The following is a 21,166-nucleotide window of genomic DNA, read 5'->3' on the forward strand; positions in this document are numbered from 1 at the left end:
AGTTAAGAATACACAGTTTTTCTATAGTGAAAATAAGGCCTTCATGGGTAGCCCTCTCAATGGCTACACTAGGAAAAGAAGAAAAGGAGTACTTGTGGCACCTTAGAGACTAACAAATTTATTTGAGCATAAGCTTTGTAAGCTACAGCTCACTTCATCGGATGCATTCAGTGGAAAATACAGTGTGGAGATTTATATACATAGAGAAGATGAAACAAAGGGTTTTACCATACACACTGTAACCAGAGTGATCACTTAAGGTGAGCTATTACCAGCAGGAGAGCTGGGGGGGGGGGGGGAAGGGGAACCTTTTGCAGTGATAATCAAGGTGGGCCATTTCCAGCAGTTGACAAGAACTTCTGAGGAACGGAGGTGGGGGGGTGGGAATAAACATGGGGAAATGGTTTTACTTTGTGTAATGACCCATCCACTCCCAGTCTCTATTCAAGCCTAAGTTAATTGTATCCAGTTTGCAAATTAATTCCAATTCAGCAGTCTCTCGTTGGAGTCTGTTTTTGTATTTTTTTTTTTTTGAAGAATTGCCACTTTTAGGTCTGTAATGGAGTGACCAGAGAGATTAAAGTGTTCTCCAACTGGTTTTTGAATGTTATAATGCTTGATGTCTGATTTGTGTCCATTTATTCTTTTACATAGAGACTGTCCAGTTTGACCAATGTAAATGGCCCCTCTGCCATGACAGGCTGAGGTAATCAAAGCTGACACACACGGGATTGCAACCTCAGGTCTGTGAGTAGCAGCAGTGTATGATTCTAATTTGAGGTGGTGATGGCCTGAGACCCTGATTGAGTGGGTCACTTGAAACCAGGAAGTTGCCAATTAGCCAGGTAACTGACACATAGCCTGAGTCACAAGCAGTGTTGCCAACTCCTATGGTTTTATTAAGTCTTGAACTATTTGGCATTTGACTTAAAGCCACAGTGCCTGGACTCAGGAATACAGGGCAAGCTCAACTTTCATTTAAAAAATGTTTCCAGCTTCCACGATAGCAGAGAAAAGCATGAAAAACGTGCCCCAAATGCCCCCCAGCAGGAGAGAAATGCAGAGTCTAGGTTGGGGGAGCTGGGAAGGAGACATCTAGACATCCTGCCTGGATACTGAAACTAGGGGTACAGGGTGCTGCAGCACCCACTGGCTTGAAGTGGTTTCCGTTATACACAGGATTTACAGTTTGGGTCAGTGGCTCTCAGCACCCGCACTATACAAATTGTTCCAGCACTTGCATGTGCTACAAAAGCCTGGCATTGCCACGGGCAGCTGCAACTCTTCCACCTCCATAGGAGACCGCCATGCACAGCGCGCTGTGTGCACGCCACCGGCAGAGTGGGCTGGGCGACCCACAGCACAGCACAATGCGGCTCACAGAGACTACAAGACCCAGGGTGCAACGCGGCGTATAGTCTCGAGGCTCCAAGCCGCACTGCATGCCGGGGGCTGTAGTCTCCGCCGCTCGCTACTCCGAAGGATTACGCGTTATGCAAATTAGGCGCCCCTCAAATTAGCATAAAGCCACAGCCGCGGAGCCGGGCCTGAAGCAGAGGAGGCGTGTTCGACACTGTCACATGCCTCGCGAGCCGCGCTCTCCGTCACTCAGCAACGGCGCGTGCCCCTGCTTTCCATCCCCCCTCCTCGCGCTCGTCACGGAACGTCCCTTTCCCCCGCCCTCTCCCCCCTGCTCCCCGCGAGCCGCCGCCGGAGCCGCCTCGCAGTAGCTGGGAGCCGCCGCCGGAGCAGCCATGGCCGAGAACGCCGCCGCCGCCGCCGCGGGCCTGGAGAACCACCGCATCAAGAGCTTCAAGAACAAGGGCCGCGACGTGGAGGTGAGTCTGGGCCGGGCCGGCGGGTCCCGCTCCCGCCGGAGCCGAGCTCGGCCGCGCCGCCTCCTCCCCCTTCTCCTCCCCCTCCTCCGCCCCGGGCGGGCTCGAGGGGAGGGGCCCGCACCCCGCTCCGAGCCGGGCGGCCGGCGGGGGCGCAAGGAAAAGGCCCTCCGGGTTTTTCTTCTCCGTCATGCGGGCGCGGCCTGGGGAGGGAGTAGGGAGCCCGGCAGGGGGTGCGCGGCCGGCCGCGCCTCCCATCGCCGCCCCGCCGCGGGCCTGCAGCCTCCCATGGCGGCCGCCGTCTCCTCGCCCCACGGCCGGGCGGAGATGGGGGGCTGCCGGGCTGGGGGCGCGGTCGCGCCGCTCCCCGCCCCGGCTTGTTCCACATGGGGCTGTGTGAGGGGCTGGGCCTGCCTGGGCAGGCGGCGGGATGCGCCCGTGTCCGTGTGGCCCCCTCCTCTCCCGGCTAACCAGCTGCCGCCTCCCGAGGCTCAAAGGGATCGGCGGCGCTTGCAGGGGCTGGACAATGGGGCTGGCTGCCTTTTGTGTCACCCCTTCGGGTAGCAACAACACCCCTTCCCCCAAACACCCGGCCACAGGTCCCTCGCACGTCGGGGCTGGTGCGAAAGGCTGCTCTCTCAAATGTTGTAGGCCTGCCTAGGCCGGGCTATAGGGGCCAGTGGCGAAATTGCAAGGGCCGCTCCCACACTCAGCTGAGCTTTTTTATCACACACATGGTGATGGTCGCTTGCTTTCACTCCCAATTCTTGCTTAAATCCCCCAGTCTTTAAAATGACACCAGAAGGTTCTTGAAATGACGGCAGTAGCTTAGCAATGTAGATCTGCTGAGAGTCTCCATCTGCTTACATCAGGCAGCACAGAGGGATATCCTTCCTTAATCCACCTTTCAAATCTGAAATGCGGTCTCTTTTACAAAGGTAACTGAATCCCCGAGGATATTGTTTAGGTCTTTTGACTCCACTACCCTTCAATACCATAAGCACCTTTTATTGTAGCCACTGTGAAAAAGAGGAGAAATTCCGAGGGGCTGACATCTGTCCTTTTCTAGCTAAAATAATGAGGAAAATATCTCTCTGAAGTGAAAGTTAATCTAGGATGAAAAAGGGAATGGTGAGCCTAAATATACTGTTAAAGTATTTTGACTCCATTTGAGTGTGTTCCTCAATTATGTTGCTGTATTTGATGATTATAGTATTTAAATAATCCAAAATAGACTTTGAATTTACACCCTTTTAAGGTAAATTTTGAGTTGGGGCAGAATTCACACCCTTACTACTATTGTTTGGGTGGAGGCAGTGCTTTGCAGACCTAGTTTAACAGGAGCCATGTCTTTGTAAAGATGACATTCAAATTGTAAGCTAGTCTTATCTTAATTTCTGTTCAAGTTGGTGGTGGTAAATCTCCCTTGCACACAATGCTCTTTCCATGGAGAATGCAATCTTTTTACAGAAAGGCTTTCTTTCTCCATTTTTGGGAGACAATTTAACAGTGATAATTAGATTAGCCAAAAATGTCCCACCCTTACACCTAGTAATTGGCCTCTGTCTTTTGTTTTTTTTCCCTCATTTTCAATCTTGGGCTGTATTTTTTTTGTTTGCCTCTACCTCTGTCTGTCTTTTTCTTTCTCTCTCCCTGTTGAGAATACTGGCTTTGCTTCAGCAGTGCTGATCTTAAGCTTCTGCCTTCCCAATCACTGGCCTGACTGGTTGAAGAGCAAAGCAGGGGCAAACAGAGCAGTTTATGCTATGTGGGGACCCTCAGTCATTTAAAATTGCCTGATATGCAGATGTGTTTGAAACTGGTGACCACTGCGGAGAGGGGATTTGAGGGCTTGTCTGTATGGGGAAATAGGCAGGCATAGGAATAGTTATACTGGAATAGCTACAGTGGAGTAACTCTCTCATGTGGACACACTATTCTGGAATAATTACTGTGCTTTGGAAGCCTAGTTATTTCAGAATATAGTCAGTGGAGTTATACCAGAATAGGCTGTATAGACAAGGTCTGAAGTCTTACTTTTCAAGGTGATGGGTCACACTGCTTAGCGCTTGTCAAGTCGAAGGGTGCAGCCATGGTAAGAAAAAGGGTGCTTAGCTTAAACCTGGTAAGGAAACCTGTTTCAGTTCAGCATTGATGCACATACCTCAAAAATATCCTTCTTGAAAGTAAAAGTATAGAAGTATGTAAAAGTTGCTCATTGACACAATTAATTTAAGGTTAGAAGTGTGTTTTAAATGAAACTTAGAATCTGATGGGTGGGGAGCAAAAAGAATCAAAATCCTAGAACATATGGCTTGTTTTTAATGTCCATGTTCCAGTAACTTTGATTGTCATTCTTTTTTCTCGCTGTCCAGCGTATCCATCTTGAAGTAAACAATAGAGGTATCCTTTTTAATAGCTCTACCTAGCTAGCTATTAGGCTACCAGAATATCCAGGAGATTATTTTAGAAGAATAGTCCTTGTTTTGCCCCAAGACATTATGTACTTACTATCTGGTGATGCTGATGGATTGAGCTGTTTCTGAATAAAAGGTACTGTTCTTTTACAGGGATGTTCAATTGATTTAATAATCTCTATGCTATACTGGGCAAAGCAATAGAGCTCTGTGTGGGACTAGCGTAGAGAGCCCTGCAGCAGGACTGAGATCCCACAGGACCTGCTGTTATAGTGGGAATGGGATTAAAAATAGTACCACACAGGACTCTACAAAGCAGTTGTCTCCGATAAGATTGTCGATCTGGTAACTGATATGGTTGAGAATTATTTGGGCTTTGGCAATTGTACTACACCAGAGATGTCCTCCTTTATAGGAGATATTAAAAAAAATTAATGGTCATTGCTGTAGATAACTTTAAGTAAAGAATATCTACTAAAAGCATGATCTGAACTGTTGACCAAGATACTCCATAGCAATTTGTCATCTGTTTGATGGTTACTGACTTCTTTCTGCTAACCAGGCTTGAATGAATGTAGAGTATATTGTTTAAGTAACCCTCTTCCTTTAGCTTCTATTCAACTAATATTATTGAATACTGTAAAATCACTTTTGGTCAGGTACAAAATGTTCTGGCAAACCAATATACTTATTCTTTTCTTAAATTATAATTAACATTGATATTTTCACTGTTGGATCTGCTATGCTGTAAAACCTCTTCTTGTTATAACCTGAGTAGTCCTTACATTTTTTTAAGGGAAGAATCCTTCTATATGCAAAAGGACTGGTTCTCTTGTACAGCAGGGCCAGGTCTTTGAGAGAGAGCACAGTGGGACTATGCAGTATCCTGTGTACCACAGAGCCAAGTTTTGCAGTCCCACCTCTGTAGGAGAAAAGAAAGGGATATGTTGGTGAGCAGTTGTGTGGCCAGTGGATTCATGAACTGTACAGTCCACTGACTGCAAAAGGACGGACCACTGGACTGCCCTGGTTCCAGACTTGGGGAAGAATTGTCTCCCTACCCCTGTGCTGGCTGCCCATGAACACAGCCAATCTACTCAAGCTATGCCCATGGACTCAGAATTTCAACCTATGTGTAGTACTGTTAATATCTCAAAAAAACTGGTCCTTCCAAAAAATGGATTAGTAACAGTCTAACACCAAATTGTAACCATGAAATTAACGTATGTTCTTGGTTTTATAAACAACAAAAGACCTTAATTGTTGCAAATTGCGCTGTGAAGTACTTTTTAAACATTCTTTTCAGTTTTAAAATATATAGAAAAAGACTCAGATTTTCAATTTCTCAATATATGAGCAAATGCATGGCGTTTGCTTGTGAGAGCCTGCAGTGATGCAACACTTAAGTTGTGTAAGCCTTTTTTGGAGTTTGTAACTTTGCTATTTAAACTGGGCATGTCCTGTAAAGTCTCAAAACCACTTAAAAGGTATGTCTACACTAAAAGCATTACAGATGCAGTGCTGCAGCTACTCTGCTCTAGTGTAGACACATGTTACAGCAACAGGAGGAGTTTTTCTCTTGCTGTAGTATATCCACCCCCTTAAGAGGCAGCGACTAGGTTGACAGAAGAATTCTTCCCTCGACCTAGCAGTTTTTATACTGGGGCTTACTTAAGTTGACCTAAGTTTTAGGTGTAGGCCAGGCCTTGTACTAACAAAGTAATATAAAGTACAAACTGTGATATATTTTAAGTACAATCAAACCTTTTAATTTAGAAAAGCAGTTATAAAACATCAAGTGGACACTGAAATTGCAACTAAACTGACTTTTTAAAAAATGCAATTTTGATGTTGAGGTTTCTAGTTTGCTCTCTACCTGCAACCCCTGCACCTGTTCCCTCAACCCTATCCTGTCCCAGCTGCTAACTTCCCGACTCCTGTCAATCCTTTCTTGCCCTGCCTTAACTTCTGGCCTGGTTCTGGTCTGTTACACTCATATTTTTGTTTAGAGCCATAAATAGCACCCATGCACAGTCTCATGGTGTCCTGCCAGTTATTTAAAATTACAGATCACACGATTTCAGTTAGCTCATCCCTTCTACCAACAAGCAGTCATAAATAAAAACATACAAAAAAGAAAACCGTTAAAAGAAAGTTACGTAGGTTGCAAAGTAAAATAACAAAACAACCCTTCCTACCCCAAAGTCAGGAAATGTGTGATCTGCAAGGTTGCCCATGCACCCTTCTGTGTCCATCCTGCACATTCTATGTGAGGTGGGGAAAAAGTATGTGATCATGTAATTAAAATTGTTACAAAGCATTACATAAGAGGCGAGAATTAAGGTTGCATAGGCAACTATTTAAGGCATTTCCTAACTTTTGAGAGCTTGACTTTGCAACCTAAATTTTTGTAACTTTGGAGATTTTTAAAATGTCTCTGCCTTTCTCATATACAACTGTAACAACCCAAGTCACGAATCAGAAGCATTTGAACCCTGAACTATCTGCCCTGCAGCACAGGTTTCTACCACTTGAGCTAAATGATTGACTACATTAGGTGGTAGCAGGAGATGGCTACTTTCCTGGGGAGGGGAATGAGCTGCTGGTGTTACCCCCAGACTCTGGGGGTAGGAGTGAGTAGGAAGAGATTGGTACGGCTGCATTTGGGACTTACAGAGGAGCTCAGCTCTCTCCCCCATACCTGGAGTTCAGGGGTTTCCTTTTTCATACAGTGGCTCCAAGAAGGGGCTGGATTGCAGGGGCATGGGAGTGTAGCCTAGAGTAGTTAAGCACTGTAACAGGTTACCTAGGGAGGTTGTGGAATAGCTCTCAAATCTGTTCTTAAAAACTTCAAGTGACAAACACTTGTCAGGGATGATCTAGATCAGGGCATCTCAATCTTTCTTTCTGAGCACCCCGCATACATGCTATTAAAAACTCCATTGCCCACCTGGTTTTCTGCATATGAAAACCAGGGCCGGCGTTGGGGAGTAGCAAGCAGGGCAATTGCTTGGGGCCTCATGCATCAGCACCGGAATGGGAGGGACAGGGGGGCAGGGGACCATGGTCCTCCCAGTTTTTGAAAGTGGATGGGCCTGTCCTGTCCACTTTTCACCCCCATCCTTCCTTCCCCCGGAGGCCGGGGGGAGGGGTGTGTGTGCTGTGCTGCAGACCATCTATCTGAGAGCAGCGCCTGGCCCATGCCCAGGGCATGTGGAGGGTCTGCATCTCCTCTCAGCTGCCTGACTGCTCAGCTCTTACAGTGGCCAGGCTGTGGTTCCGATGCCTTGTCCTCCGGCTGTAACTGAGTTGCGGTAAGAGCTGTGTGGGGAGCTGTGAACCCTCCATCTGCCCTGGGCGGGGGCCCAGGGGCTGCTTTCAGTCCTGGCCCCCTTCCCCCCCCCCCCCCCCCCCCCCGCCCCTGACCCTGGGCAGGTGGAGGGTCCATGGCTCCCAGCCCACTCTGGCTTCTGGCTTGGCTGAGGGTGGGGCTTCAGGCAGAAGGGGCAGGGGTCCTGACCCATAGCCCCTCCCTCACTTTTGGGAAGGCTCTGCCAGGGCTGGCATCATGCTGCAGGTGCCCCCCTGCAAAGCTACATTGCTCAGGCTTCAGCTTCAACCGCAAGTGGCGGGGCTTAAGGCAGGGGCTTCAACCCCATATGGGAGGGCCTTTGCTTTCAGCCCTGGACCCCAGCGAGTCTAATGCTGGCCCTGTTTGGTGGCCACACTGAAACCTGCTTGTGGCCTTCCAGGGGGCCTCAGATCCCTAGTTGGGAACCACTGGTCTAGATAATACTTAGTCCTTCCTCAGTGCAAGGGTGTGGACCAGTTGACCTGTCATCCCTTCCAGCCCTATGTTTCTGTGATTCTCTCTCTGCCATTGTTCTTATGACTCTGCTGGTTTCTAGGTGTTCGCAGTGTAGTGTCTGCTTCAGCTGTTGCAGCTTTGGCAGCTGTATGGGCCCAACTCTTCAGAATGTTTGCTCATGTTCAGTTATTTTGGCATGCTGTCAAAATTTTCCTGCTGATCGGGGCAGTGTCAGTTTTTTACACGTTATTAGTCAGCCAAATCTGAACAGAATTTCATGCAGTAAATGAAAGGTATGTCTCTAGATCAGGGTCTTTTTTCTGCCAAATTTCAAAAGCCTTCTGCAAGCAGTGGAGATGTTAGAGCTTCTAAAAAGGGTTGTAAGAGTATTTTATAATGGAAAGTGTTAAGCAAATAAGTATTGCTACTAGTTTCCCATATAATAACACTCCCACACATGGGAGAGTGAAAAGCACTAGCCACTGATTCTGGCCTCTATTATGTTAAGGGGAACATAGCATCATTGCTTCAGCTGATCGCAACTGATACAGTACATCGTCTCAGAGAGAGGCTATCTCATGTTGTTCCCAGGGCAATCGGCGTAGATCCCAGAGCACAGGTGTTGTGTGCTCTCTAGGACAAATTGTCAAATGAGTGGCTGCCCTTCTATACCCATTCCCAAATAGATTTAAAATGTAGTCCTATGTAGAGTGCATCTCCAAACATACTGTGGTCTGCTCAGTCTCCCTTGACTCAAGTCTTCAGGGTGGCTTTTTGAGGAATGGATAGACAAGAATATGCTTGTATTTTGAAAACATGGGGCTAGAAGAGAGCAAGAGGTTAGTGAAGGATAGCTCTTCAGGAGCTTCTTCTCTGGAATAATTCACCCAGTTCTAGTCTACCTCACAAAAGAGCTAATAGAACACAGTGGAAAATGTTTAACTTTTCTGCTAAACTAAAATGTTAAACTTCATGGAAGTCAAATCTGCTATACAGTGGAGTCGCATCTTACACGGGGGTTAGGTTCTAAAGTCAGCGCGTAAGGCGAAAATTGCGTATAGTCAAAATTACTCTCGAAAAATCCCTTAAATCGCCCATAAAGTACAGTATACACTCCATCACATTAAGATTGGGATCAGCATCCATAGTGCTATGTATCTGAGAACATAAGCCTTGTGTACATGGCCTTGAAACAGCGAATCACGCCTTGGTTGGGAGGATGGAGGGGGTATTGTGGGGAAGAAAGACTACTTCAACATTGTTATGCACAAACTGGAGTGCCGCAGAGTGGCCAAGAGCATTGTCTACGATCAGCAACACTTAATGCTGCCATCACCCAAGCCTTCTTATTTGGTTGCCAGAACACAGGCAGGAGATTTTTGTTCTTGCCTTTTAGGGCACAGGGATTTGCAGCTCTGTAGAGCAAGCCCAGCTTTATTAAATGCCCAGTTGCATTGCCACAAAACAACAGTCACATGGTCTTTAGCTGCTTTGAAGCCAGGGGCTTGTCTTTCTGATTTCAAAGTGTAAGTGTGGTTTGGGCATTTTTTCCAGAAGAGTCCAGTCTCGTCAGCATTAAAAATTTGTTCCAGAAGATAGCTCTTTTCTTCTATGATTTTCTTTAATTGTTTGGGGTAGGCTTTTGCTGCCTCTTCATTGGCAGATGCAGTTTCACCAGTAGCCTGCACGTTTTTGAGGTTGAAGCAGTTCCTAAAACTGTTAAGCCAACCTTGGCTGGCTTTGAATTCCTTCTCATTAGAAGGCTGTCCCTCTTTGGCAGGAGGTTTGAACAGCACGTAGAGGCTAAGATCCTTTTCTCGCAACATGTTGCCATCGATAGGCACATGTTTATAGTTCATGTCTTCCAGCCATAAGTTTAATGTCTTTTCAGTCTTCACGAAAGTCTTATCACGCACCTGGCTCGTCACCTTAGTAGTTATTGGAGCACTTGATGCCATGCCTTGATGAATTTCTCTCTTGAATCTTAATTGCATAGATGCTAGATTCGTTGCGGTCATATCTACGCCCAGTGTTGGAGACCAACATACCATATCAATAAGGCTGACACAGCCAGTTTTTCCTCCAGCTTTGGAACAGATCGCTGTTTCTTCGGTTGAGCACCAGATGAAGTAGTTGGCTTGTGTTTAGGGGCCATGTTGTACAAAAAAATACGCACAGTATCTTTAAACACTAGAATCACACTCAGTGTGGCGAGATGCTCACACTATGAGAGGCACGTGGGAACTGAGATCGACTGAGGGAACAGCAGATTCACATCTCTCATCTCACGTTCACTCACGCATATGGTCATTGAGTGGAATGGTGGGCAGAATCGCCCGCACTATTTACAGGTATCTTTTTTCTTTTTGCAGAGCGCGTATAGTTGAATTCGCATAAATTAAATACATGTATGATGTGACTTACTTGTACTTTCTTTGATTAAAAACATTTCAAAAATCTTATGTAAACATTACTTTTTTCAGTATGTTTAAATACTACTTTTCTAGATTTGCTAGAGTAAGATCTTTGTCAGTTTTTTTCTGAAGCTACAAGTGAGCATCTTCAGGTAAAGGGAAACAGCCCCTCATAATGTGCAATGGTGTGAACTGCATGGAATTAGTTGAAATATGGGATTGACTATATCAAATTCTTGACCAGTGATTGACTAACTCTTGGTAGAGTAGTGACAGATGTAAGGTCTAATAGCTCATAGTCTAAAAAAAGCATACTATATAACTGGAAAGGGTGGAAACGTCAAGTTTCTAATGACATAGCATTTGCTTCTAAATACTGGCTGGTTGTACAATATCCATCTCTAAATCTCATTCCAGTTACTCTTGCTTTTCTCTTTATTACCCACTCAGTTCTAACAACTTTAGCAGCTACTACCTCTACCATCTGTAATGCCTCTTATTAAGTGTAAAAATTAATCTCTAACACCATTAGCACCCTTTTTTGGCTGGGAGACAGTTGTCAAAATTAGTTTGGGGAAAATGAGGTAGTAATTTCTTTCAGGACCAAAAACTGTTTGGACCATTATTATTACAGTAGTCCTAAAAGGTCCTAATCATAATTCTACAGCAACTCTCTCAAATTCTTAGGAAGATAAAGTCCCTATCCCGAAACACATAGAATCTAAAAAGACACATGTACAAAGAGCATGAGAGAATATGCAGCAGACAGGTAAAATGGTCAGGCTGATGGACATGTCATCTTCAGTTTTTTTTCTTGCTTAATTTTGTTTGTTGGTGTTGTGAGGCCAGGAGTGGGGTGAATATGACAGGAAGGGAAGTTGTCTGGGGCAGGAGCTGTTTTCTAGGTCAGGGGTTCTCAACCTTTCTTTGAGGCCCTCTCAACATGCTATTAAAAACTCCACAGCCCACCTGTGCCACAACTGTTCTGCATATAAAAGCCAGGCATTAGGGGGTAGTAAGCAAGTCAATTGCCTGGGGCCCTGCATAGCTAAACTGCTCAGGCTTTGGCTTCAGGGCTAGGTGTGCTTGGGGAGGTGGGGCTTTGGCTTTCTGCCCTGGGCCCCAATGAGACTTATGCCAGCCTGGCTGGGCGGACCCCCCCGAAACCTGTTCACAGCCCACCAGGGGGCCTTGGACCCCTGGTTGAGAACTGCTGTTCTAGGTTACATGTCTGAAGTGTCTCACACTGTGGAACTCTGATACTCGACTGGGGTACCTAGGATCTACTGTAATAGTATAAGTTACAGGCTGGGGGAGAGCAATGGTCTCTGGCTGGGCTTTTCCACACCTCACTGTTAGGGGAAGTCTCTGCACTTCTTGGGGCTGCTGGCTCTGCCTCATCAGGTGTTGGTCTGCTTCCCCCAGCTAATGTGGCTAGGGTTCTGGGATCACATGCCTACTCTTTCAGGACAAGTAAACTTCTCCAACCATTTTGAAACTTTTGATGCAAGTACAGCATGGCTACTAAAATACAGCAAGCACAAAATACCACCTACATGTTGCACAGACATTTGTATTACATGAGTCAAATTATTTGAGCATTTCTCAGTGAATCAATCACCTTCCACTGAAAATTTATTTTTCCCCATATTCCATCACTTCTGTGGCTGTTTTTGATAGACTTCAACTGCAATTCTGTGTCCATGCTTTTTTATACTGGTGATTGTCAAACTACAGAATAAATGGTCCTCTGAGATAATTGGTGGAAGTTAACACTACCCTTAGTTATGTTTCTTTCTGCTTGCAGACTTGGTTTCTATGTGATAGACTGTCTTTGCAACAAGATCTCAAAGGTTATGCTTTTCAAGAAAATATGGAAGCTTTGCAGTATCGATGTACTCAAAAATTAATAAAATTTCATTGTTGGGTTCCATACTCAGTAACGGATATATCATACTTGTTCAATTTGTTGGGATTTGACAGAAAAAATTAACTTGAAAATCTTGTGTATCTTCACCAGTAGTAACGTTTTCATGGTCCTGATCATGCCTTCAACACCTATGTAATCCTTTAGTCTTCAACGGGCATAATCTGAAGACCAGTGGAGATCAGATATTACTGTGATACCTTGGCAGAAGGCTGGCCTTGTGGGTAAGGTTGCGGGGTGGGATTCTGGAGACCTAGGTTTGATTCCTGCTCTGCTATAAACATCCCTTGGACAATTCACAATCTTTCTGTGCCTCAGGTACCCATCTATAAAATGTTATAATAGTACTTCATAATGCCCCTATGAGATGTAGGAGATAAACACAGTAATAGTGGAAAATACAGTAGGGGTGTGTGTGTGTGTATTTTATATATATATACACACACAACATGAAAAAATGGGTATCACCATACCAACTGTAATGAGACCAATTAATTAAGATAGGCTATTATCAGCAGGAGGAAAAAAAACTTTTGTAGTGATAATCAGGGTGGCCCATTTCAAACAGTTCACAAGAAGGTGAGAGTAATAGTGGGGGTGGGAATTAGCATGGGGAAATAGTTTTTAATTTGTGTAATGACCCATCCACTCCCAGTCTTTATTCAAGCCTAATTTAATGGTGTTCAGTTTGCAAATTAATTCCAATTCTGCAGTTTCTCGTTGGAGTCTGTTTTTGAAGCTTTTTTTGTTGGAGAATTGCGACTTTTAGGTCTGAAATTGAGTGACCAGGGAGGTTCAAGTGTTTACCAACTGGTTTTTGAATGTTATAATTCTTGATGTCTGATTTGTGTCCATTTATTCTTTTGCATAGAGATTGTCCTGTTTGGCCAGTTTACATGGCAGAGGAGCATTGTTGTCACATGATGGCATATATCACATTGGTAGGCTCATTCACCTGAACATCTCTGATAGTGTGGCTGATGTGATCAGGTCCTACTGTTGGGTCATATTAAAGAAGTTCTGTATTAAAATCACAAATGAGTTTGATTCCCCATAGTTTAGGTTCCAGGGTATTACTAATTAAGAGGTCTCTTGGTTTTTAGTACTGTTTCTCTCCCTCTGTGTGAAACTTGCAAGCTGCTAATTGTGTTAGTACATTCTAAGATTGAGTCTGTTCTCAAAGCAATTCTTTGTAACAACTACTCGCACAGAGAGAGACTCAAAGCAGTAGTCTGTAACAGAAACAGCACCCAGAGACTCCCTGCCCTTTTGTTGTATTCATCTCGCTTTGTTAACGGTTAAATAGAGGATGGATGCTTGGTGTGGATAATAACTGAATGAATGAGCAGGGAATTGCCAGCCTAAGAATCCAATGTCCATCAGCTGAAGAAGGCGTCAAGTGGAAATAACCAGAGGACTCCCTGAGGGCAGACTGGAATCCACCCAACAGCCTCAAGAATGGGAGAATCAAAGAACAAGATAACATCTGGCAGCACGGAGCCGTCAGGAATGTGCCATCTGTTGATTCAGCAACAGCATGATGAAGCAATTCCCATAGACTGGCATAGGAAGAAATTCCTATAAAAATGGACTCTAGAAAGTGAGAACTTTGGGGTCTGATTCTGCAAACCAACTTCCAGGAGCATCAAATGAGCATCTGACAAGGCCCTGCTCCCTCCTCATGTCCAGGCCACCTGGCTGGCCAGTGGCTTGGCATGAGCAACTCTAAGGCTAGTAACTATGATAACAACCTTGCAGAACGTGTATGTGTGTATGAATGAGTGAATAAATATGAAATTGAATGGAAGTTATAGCTATAACTGCTTACTATGATTCTTTCAGTATTCACAATAAATGTGGCATTTTGCCTTTTCCCCTTTAAGATCCTGCTGGTTTTTATGTTATTGGTATAACACTATGATGTCCCTTGAATAGATATGTGGACAGAGTTGGCAACGGGCTTTGTTGCAAGGATAGGTTCCTGGGTTAGTGTTTTTGTTGTGGTGTGTGGTTGCTGGTGAGTAGTTGCTTCAGGTTGGGGGACTGTCAGTAAGAGAGGACTGGCATGTCTCCCAAGATCTGTGAGAGATGGGTTGTCCTTCAGGATAGGTTGTAGATCCTTGTTGATGCTTTAGTTGGGGGCTGAAGGTGACTGCTAGTGGCGTTCTGTTGGGCCTGTCCTGGAGTGGCTTTCTCAATCTTTCTTTACTTCAGCAGGTGGGTATTGTAGTTTTAAGAACACTTGATAGAGATCTTGTAGGTGTTCCTCTCTGTCTGAGGGATTGGAGCAAAAGCAGTTGTCCCTTAGAGCTTGGCTGTAGACAATGGATTGTGTGATACGGTCTGGATGAAAGCTGGAAGCATGTCGATAAGTATAGCAGTCAGTAGGCTTCCCGTATAGGATGGTTGTGAGGTGCTCAGATACTACAGTTTCGAGTGTCATAAGAACCTAGATACCTAGTGTAGGATTGCTAGGTGGCCTCTGAAGGCCTAGTCTCAATACAGTTACGGCTTGTCTACACTACCACATGGGGTCAGTCTGAGATGTGCAACTTCAGCTACTTGAACAGTATAGCTGAAGTTGATGTATGTAGTATCTTCACTACAGTAAATCAACAGCTGACGCAGTCCCATCAGCTCTGCTTGTGCTCCTTGGTCCTGTGGAGTACCAGAGTCAATGGGAGAGCGCTCGGTGGTCGATTTAGTGTGTCTATACTAGACTAGCTGCTGGATTGATTGCTGCCCACCGATCCTGCGGGTAGTGTAGACAAGCCCTTACATTAGATAAACAAATCTGTGGCCAGAATTTGGTCTAATAAAATCTTTATTACTGGAGACCCATGAGATGGAAAGAATACACCTTGACTGATGGAGCCTAGGATGAGTCAGTGGGGCTGGCAGTTAAAAAAAAAAAAAAAAAAAAACAAACAAACATCCGTTTAGTAGCAAATTGAAGGAATTGAATCTAGAAATCCAGTGAGACAATGAATATGGAATCCTGTAATAACTCTTCTAGTCACTCTTAGAATAGACCCACCCTTTAAATTCTGCAGAGAACGCTGGCCAGAAACACTTTGGAGGGCACAGAAATTCCTTACCCATGCATTTCCCACATGAGTCTGTCAGGGTATGGTACTTTCTGTTTGACACACAATTTTTACTCATTTACTCTTAGTAATTAGATGTAGTAGTATATTATATTAACACTTTTAAGAGTGAATATTAAAATATAAATGTTTATACAATAAGCATTTAGATTTGTTACCTAAAGACAAACTTCAAGACATGCACCACTGACAGAAGATGGGCAGTGTGGACGTGAACATCTGCAGTAAGTACTGCAGTGGCTGTAAGTTGACCTAACATAGGTTGACTTAATTTTATAGTGCAAATATGACTTTAGACTCCCAAGTCTCTTGTACTTTTGAACATATAATTGTAAGTATCCAACCCATCCCCCTTCTGCTTCAAAATCCACAATATAACCAACCAACCCATAGCACCATATTCACTTCCCATCCTAACTTTACCAACCAAGCACCTGAATCTGGCTCCTGCTCTGCTAGTGTGGCATCAGAAAAGAGATTGAGTTTTAAGCATTGCTTATTCTCTAGGTGTTCCAGTTAGTTAGTGATGGGGCAGGCTGGGCTGGCACAATGGTTACCATAGTCTCCAGTTCTGTTTATATTGCTGTGATTGGGAGTCTTTCATTACAGTACATTTAAAGTGTAGAATTCTAACCTAAGACTACACCTTGGCTCTGTATAATCTTGATCCTCATTGTAAATGATTGAAAAAAATTGTAGTTAAAATGGAAACAAATTTTAGTTACTGCCAAATTAAACTTGATTTTATGGACAGAATTTAAATTTGATATTGAGCCACCTTTCTGTACCCAAAAAATGCAATTTTAATTTATTAAAAAAAATCTTGAATCGTTACATCTCTTCTCTCTCAGAATGACAAATGAGGTAATATCTGAAGGAACAGTTGGTGACTACTTTAGATACACTTTAAAAAGCAAAATTTGTACTATAGCCAAAGTGGAGGCAAGTATATGTTCCAGGGGCCTAGAATTCCTATTCTGTAGTCCCTTAAGAATAATCTTGTATGATTTAGTAAAGTCCATATGTAGGATAATCTAAAATGGATTTTTAATATGAATTTTAAATATTTTGTGTACAGAAGTGGCACAAAAAACTTTCTGAATTTGATTCTACACTTAACTATGGTACACAGCACCAGGAATAGTTATCCCACACCAGTTTTAAATGGTGTTTGTAACAGGTTCAAATAGCTGTCCAAACAGTTTGGCTGGTCAGTATGGATGGGGTCAAGCTTTTTGTATACAAAGTTGTTGGTTTTTGGGGGGTGGGGGGGAAAGGGTTGTTGAGTTCTTTATTCTGTGCCAGGACATTGTTTCTAAACTTGATTCGGTCCTATCTTGAGTGACATACATATTCTATACTACAAACTAGCATCTTCATTTTTAGATTTTTTTCTTGTCATAATTTCTTCTCTAAAAATCTTATTAATACAGAATATACCTCTTTTGCATAATGCAAGTTTAAAAAATAAATCTTGGCGTATAGGCTACCATTTCACAAATTGTAAATGTGTGTTTTTGCTGCAGAATGTCTTACATTTAATATTTAGGTAAAGGAATAAGCATAATCTCTTCAATCTATAGAATTCAAGTTTAAAGATTCAATAAATCTTAATTCCTATCCAAAACTTCAAAGCAATTTGTTTTCTATGTAGGCCAAGTTCATGACAAATTTGCTTCTGTGGATCTAATGTTGTGAAATAGGAAATGCTGGTGTTGGCGACATGGATTTAAAACTGGTTTGACCTAAACAGGTTATTTCAGAGTAGGATTGTTAGAGCTGACATTTGGTCTCAGCATTCATTCTAGGGGCATCCCCACAAACTTCTGGCCAGGGTTTTGCTGATAGAAAACATTTATATAGGGTTGCTTGGGCTGTTAAATCAATCTCTGTTAATTGCTGCTATTTTTTTAATTTCAGGATTAATTGCAATTTTTTAAAACTTTCTGCCTTAACACAAATATATTTATAGTGCAATCAGGAAGGTATAAGGGGTTCACATGGAGATCTTCACATACAGTACTGATAAATCCAGTGCAACTTTTCAGTGAAGCTTTTGTTCTGTATGATGGAACTTTGTCTAAACAAAATTAGAGTGGAAATGGTAGGGAAAGACTCTTGTCATGCATGCTTCATGTCAGATTTTAAAGAATATCTAGAGATTGATTCCTGTCCTCAAATAATAATAATAATAATAAAAAAACCCTAACCCATTTTAAGTGTAGGCACACCAGATTTTTGTTTATCTCCATGTCTTCTTTCATTAAAGTTTCTTATCTTGCTGAAGAAAATGCTAAAGAAATAACTTAAGCAATGTTTGTTTCAAATTTCAACCTCTACTTTTAAAACTGCCTATTTCAGAGCTTGGCACCTCCCTGTTGAAAAGTTTTCATATTAAATCTTAACATTTTTATAGGTAATTTGTCCATTATAGATACTGAATTGGAAGAGGAAATCTTATTTCTTAGTAGTGATATAAAATGTCATATGGACTTAACTGCCAATTAAGTGCCAGATCATTTAGGATGTCCTCGATGTGTTGTAACATTACTGCTAACTTAAATGAGCACTGTTGTGCCATAATAACACTCGGTTTTTTGCCTCGCTGTGCCTGAGGTGAGCAACTGTAGTATGATGCATAAGTACACGATACCTTGTGCAGTGTGCTCAATTTAGAGACTCTGGGGGATATAACTTTGTTTGGATCACTGTTGCTATGCTGAATTTCCATCTCAGAAGGCATAGGATCTAATTACTTTGCACTTTCATACATTTTTAACTTGTCTTGGCAGTGGCTCTGATATAAAATAGAACTATAACCTACTAATGAGTAGGAGAAAGTTAGTTGTAAAATAGATTGTGGCTCATTTTTCAACTCAATCAGTAATTTTTGGGAAATTTGAAAATTTCAGTATCTGTTACAGGAGTACTTGGTCCCTAAGTTTCTAGTGTGACACTGTATGCATCCTTGAACTCCTCTGATTGGGATGAGAAAAATGTTTTGAGAAAGTTTATGGCAGATATAGAACAAGTGTGTATCATACTGCTGCTAAACTGACAGTGCCTCTGCTTCTAATTTGTAGGTGTAGTGCCAGAAGTATGGTATTCAGACCATGGTACTATCATGATTCTAGCACTGAGCAGGAAGATCATATTAGTACTTTGAAAATAGTTACTTTCTTTAATATTTTTATGTGCAATTTCAAATTTATCCTGAATCTAGGACTTTTTAGAAAGCTCCTATTAATCCATTGAGTATTTTCAGTAATGTTAATTTGAAGCAAGCATAGATAAGTTTTGTACAGATGTCCCCTTAAATAGTGTCCTGGGACAAAAATAGACAAAACAGGAATTAGCCATACTGCTTTTAAAATCTGTTCAGAGGAATAAACTGCAGACTTTTTCATTGACCTGTAGTCTAATATTTATATTTAAATTATACATGGAGAGATCCAGGTTAGTTCAGTTACAAATAAGTATGCCATTGATATGCATTTGTCACATTGTGTATTTTTTTTAAACTGTCAATTATTAAATTAGCTTAAATTTTTGTGACGAGCACTACGTATGTTTGTACAATCAGATCTCCTGGGTACTTACCAAAGATACAACTAGTAATTCATTAAGTAAGCATGCATATATATTTAAATATTAAATCACATTCTTCATTTAATACACTAAGGCACAGTAAAGGGAAGACTTATTGAAAAAATACATTGTATAACAAATTTATATTGTATATCCAGTTGTGCAATATGAGGAAAATATTTCAAATGCCATATTTTACATTTGTTTTTATAGTAAATACTGTATGTTTAAAAGAAGCAATATATCACTGTGGTGGTGAACGGAGGACTTCCAGCTCTTTGGAAAGGTTATCACAAATGATCTACCTTAAATGTGAAGTGTGTTTTGCATTTTAACTTTTTAAACAGTGCAAGCCTCTTTTCAAGGCTTTGCATAGTTTATTTCAAGAACGGTTATAACTTCTTGGAGTAGACTTCAAAATTTTGATGTAACTAGACATTTTAGAGACTGTCCAATGGCTAGACTTCTGTTTTGGTTTCTTATGACATGCCTATCACAGTTAACTTCACAGACTCCTGGTTTAGACTTTTAAGGTTTTCCTTCTTCTGTGGTCAGTACTATGTTCGCTTTATAAAAATAAATAAATAAAATGTAGTGAGTAACTAATATTTAGGTGTAAACATCTATACAAGATTCTAGGTCTCAACACACAATTAGTAGTACAACAGAATTCCTGTATCATTAAAATAATTCAAATAGGAACTCAAACAAAAAAAATCCTTTCCACACAGTCTATTTAAAAAAAAAAAATCTTACAGCATGCTTGGAAGGTCACCAAATTCAGGCTATTTTTAATAAAAACAGTGCGTTGGGGCAGGGTGAAGAGCAAGTTCGAGTCCTGGCATTCTCCTAGAGATTGCCTTGCCAGTAGCCACCTCTTTTCATTTAAAAAAAAAGGGGGGGGGGATTCCAACTCTGGCCACCTCAGCCGTAGCAGTATAGCACAGGGAGAAGGGCAGTACCTCAGTTAGAGAACATGCATTGTTTGTGGGAAGCGAGGTCAAAGTGCACTTCATGTTGAATCAGAAGATGTTGAGGTTCGTGGTTGTTTAGTTATGGTTGGGGTGATGTCATTAGTATTGGGCAAGTCTGTTTAAAAAAAAAAAAAAAGCTTTGTCTTTCTGTGCACATGGCCTTCATTCACTGTAGGTAATTGTTATATGGATCCCAGTGGCTGAGGCCTCCAAGGATGCGGTGGAGTTTTAGATGTGGTGGGCAGAGACCATTTAGATCCTTGAAGATAAAGATCAAGAATTTATAGGTGATGTGGTTGCCGATAGAAAATGGAATGAGCAAAATACAGGGACTTTGTGCTCTTGGTTACCATGTGGCTGAGGAGGTACTCTGCTGTGTTCTGCACCAGTTGCTGTTTTTCAGAGTTGATGTTTTCAGATCCAAGTACATAGTATTTCTGTAAATGAATTAGAGGGTGCAAGAGGCAATATGATAATCAATGATGGGATGCAATCTCTAAGCCAGCTGGAATAGTAGAGTGTTTCTCAGAGATGTTGCTATGAGAGCCCAGTGTCAGGGAGGAGTCTAAAAGGACCCACAGATTGCAGTCTGTCTGTACATTTATGTACATACATGCTCCACTGGCACTGTGGTAAGCTCTTCAAAGTGCTTCCTTGTACCTACACACATAACCTCAGTCTTAAGTGGGTTAAGCATCAGCCAGCTTTTCTTGTCTATGTGCTGATCTCAGGCAGATATTGGGATAACTTGGTTACAGATGCTGTAAGTTGTGAAGGACAGATAGCTGTTTTACCTGTGTATGGTTAACATTTGAACTCTAGTCAACTTTTTTCCTGGTGGTTACATCTAAATATTTATAAGACCAAAGAGAACTGAGCCTTGTGGCACTTCACAAGGGAGTACTATATTAAACTATTCAAAAAGCTTTCTATCCTTCAGTGTACTTGTTTTCTGCATTCATAATGAAGCTTTTTACCATATTTGTGGGGTATTTTATTTTTTTCTTTAACCCTGTGGTTCCCAAGATCTGTGCTGGGGAAGATTCCAAAATTGATTACATTTTGTTTATAATTGAAGTGCTTTACACTAAGCCCT

The 21,166-nt window shown here is 42.4% G+C and overlaps 1 protein-coding gene across 1 annotated transcript in view; it reads left to right on the top strand.

Moving 5' to 3' along the window:
- Nucleotides 1-1,600: 1,600 nt before the first annotated feature.
- The window catches only part of KPNA3 (karyopherin subunit alpha 3), a 78,307-nt gene continuing 58,741 nt past the window's right edge, over nt 1,601-21,166 (top strand). Inside the window, exon 1 of the mRNA XM_077811164.1 lies at nt 1,601-1,838. Within this exon, the coding sequence (XP_077667290.1) occupies nt 1,755-1,838 (84 nt within the window). The 5' untranslated portion in view covers nt 1,601-1,754. The remainder of the gene's footprint in view (nt 1,839-21,166) is intronic.

The sequence above is a fragment of the Eretmochelys imbricata genome, chromosome 1 (genome assembly GCF_965152235.1).
Source record: "Eretmochelys imbricata isolate rEreImb1 chromosome 1, rEreImb1.hap1, whole genome shotgun sequence".
Taxonomy (NCBI): Eukaryota; Metazoa; Chordata; order Testudines; family Cheloniidae; genus Eretmochelys; species Eretmochelys imbricata.